Source organism: Chaetodon trifascialis, chromosome 19, assembly GCF_039877785.1.
Source record: "Chaetodon trifascialis isolate fChaTrf1 chromosome 19, fChaTrf1.hap1, whole genome shotgun sequence".
Taxonomy (NCBI): Eukaryota; Metazoa; Chordata; class Actinopteri; order Chaetodontiformes; family Chaetodontidae; genus Chaetodon; species Chaetodon trifascialis.
Genome location: NC_092074.1, coordinates 10312776 through 10314626, shown reverse-complemented (window position 1 = coordinate 10314626; position 1851 = coordinate 10312776). Strand labels below are relative to the sequence as shown.

The following is a 1851-nucleotide window of genomic DNA, read 5'->3' as shown; positions in this document are numbered from 1 at the left end:
ATCGAAGGAACGCATTAAATCGATGTGGCGTGGCGACCCGGGAGAAAATTTACCGAGAGGCGTTTGAGACACAAACATCACCAATTCAAACGTCGTTCTTTTCATTCGTAGGCTCTAAATTCGTAGCATCACCAGCCAGCAAATCGGCTGGCCAAAACGGTTTTTGTTTTTCTTCCAACTGATTTGAAGGCCGAACGGCTGCCATGGATTTTTAAGGCATAATGCGGCACCTCTAATGCAATGGCAATGCATAGTGCAAGGCGAAATCCACCGCGAAATTCCATCTTCGCAACTGCCAAGCAGTTGGGCTCGAATACCGTCCGCGGTATACCTGCGAGCCAGCCGGTGCCCCTGCTCCTGGACCGGAGGAAGCTAACGCTAGCTAGCTAGTCGTCTTAGCTAGCAACATCAAATTGTAAGAGTGATCCATCGATTCATCTGAACGTCGTCAACACTATCGATCAAAATGAAGCCTCAAGACATAATCGCCGGGAAGACCAGCCTGTGGATATTCGGGTACGGGTCACTGGTGTGGAAGCCTGACTTCAAGTACAGGAGGAGCAAGGTCGGCTACATTCAAGGCTACAAGAGACGTTTCTGGCACGGAGACAACTTCCACCGCGGGAACGATAAGTTGGTGAGAAGCTAAATGTTTGGGCGTCTTTTGTCGTATGGTGTTCGTGTGCTTACTTTGACTGTTTGTGAACTGCTCAGACCTCACTGCTTCAGGCGTTGTCCATGACGTGACCCGTTTCTCTTCCTCTCTCCGCAGCCCGGAAGAGTGGTGACGCTGATTGAAGAAGATGACGTAAGTGGAAAGCTCTACTTCCTATTGGTTAATGCTTGACGCCGTAGCAGATGCAGTGGAATTTCCAGGCTAAACATTGCCTAATAATTCAATGTTCTCCTCCTCTCACAGGCGAGCACCTGGGGCGTGGCGTACGAGGTCACGGGCTCTCAAGTCGAGGAGTCCCTGAAGTACCTGAACGTGCGCGAGACGGTCTGCGGTGGCTATGTCACCAGAATGGTGGATTTCTTCGCCGAGGGGGAGAGCCAGCCCCCGGTTCAGGCGCTGCTGTACATCGCCACCACTGACAACCCCCTGTACCTGGGGCCGGCCAGCCCAGAGGAGATCGGCATCCAGATCGCAGTGAGCAGAGGGAAGACCGGCCACAACCTGGAGTACCTGCTCCGGCTGGCTGAGTTCATGAGGCGCAGCTGCCCGCATGTGGAAGACCATCACCTGTTCTCCATTGAGGCAGCAGCACTGACAGTGGTGTCCTATCTGTTAGTAGCCCAGTAGCTCGTACCCTTTGTGTCACCAGTTTATTTAGTGGAAGAATACGCACACACACACACACACACTCTGAGGCTTTTCACCTGTCATGCTGTCCACCCAGGTTATGTTGTGAAATTTAGCTATACACTACATCATCCAGTGTGCTTGAATCCATTGAATGCTACTCAAGTGATGCAAGGGAAGTTTGATATTAAAATTATTATTATTATAAATAGTGTGACCTCATGTTCACATTGTAACATTAAACCTCATATAAGCATAGTGTTTACAAAATGTGTAATCACTGAGTAGTTATGAACTGTAAGCATCTTTTTTTTTTCTTTTTTTTTTTTTAAATTCACAAACGCACATTAACTATTTTTTATTTGCACAGTTCAAGTTCCGTCCAGTCCATTCAGACGGTAAAGCCTTTTAATTGTCAGTGAAACCTGTTTGACAGTTCACCATGTGGCTGCTGTGGTTTGTGAAGGTGTCCACCTGTTTTGAGAACGGTGCTGATGGCAACTTTTCCACCCAATGTGCAGGCAATCTCCAATAAACAGTTGAAAGAA

The 1851-nt window shown here is 48.4% G+C and overlaps 1 protein-coding gene across 1 annotated transcript; it reads left to right on the top strand.

Annotated features, from left to right (window-relative positions):
• Positions 1-1851, top strand: chac1 (ChaC, cation transport regulator homolog 1 (E. coli)). Its single transcript, XM_070988004.1, has 3 exons — positions 1-637; positions 773-808; positions 920-1851. The coding sequence occupies exons 1-3, from the start codon at positions 467-469 to the stop codon at positions 1301-1303; spliced, it is 591 nt and encodes a 196-aa protein (XP_070844105.1). The 5' UTR covers positions 1-466; the 3' UTR covers positions 1304-1851.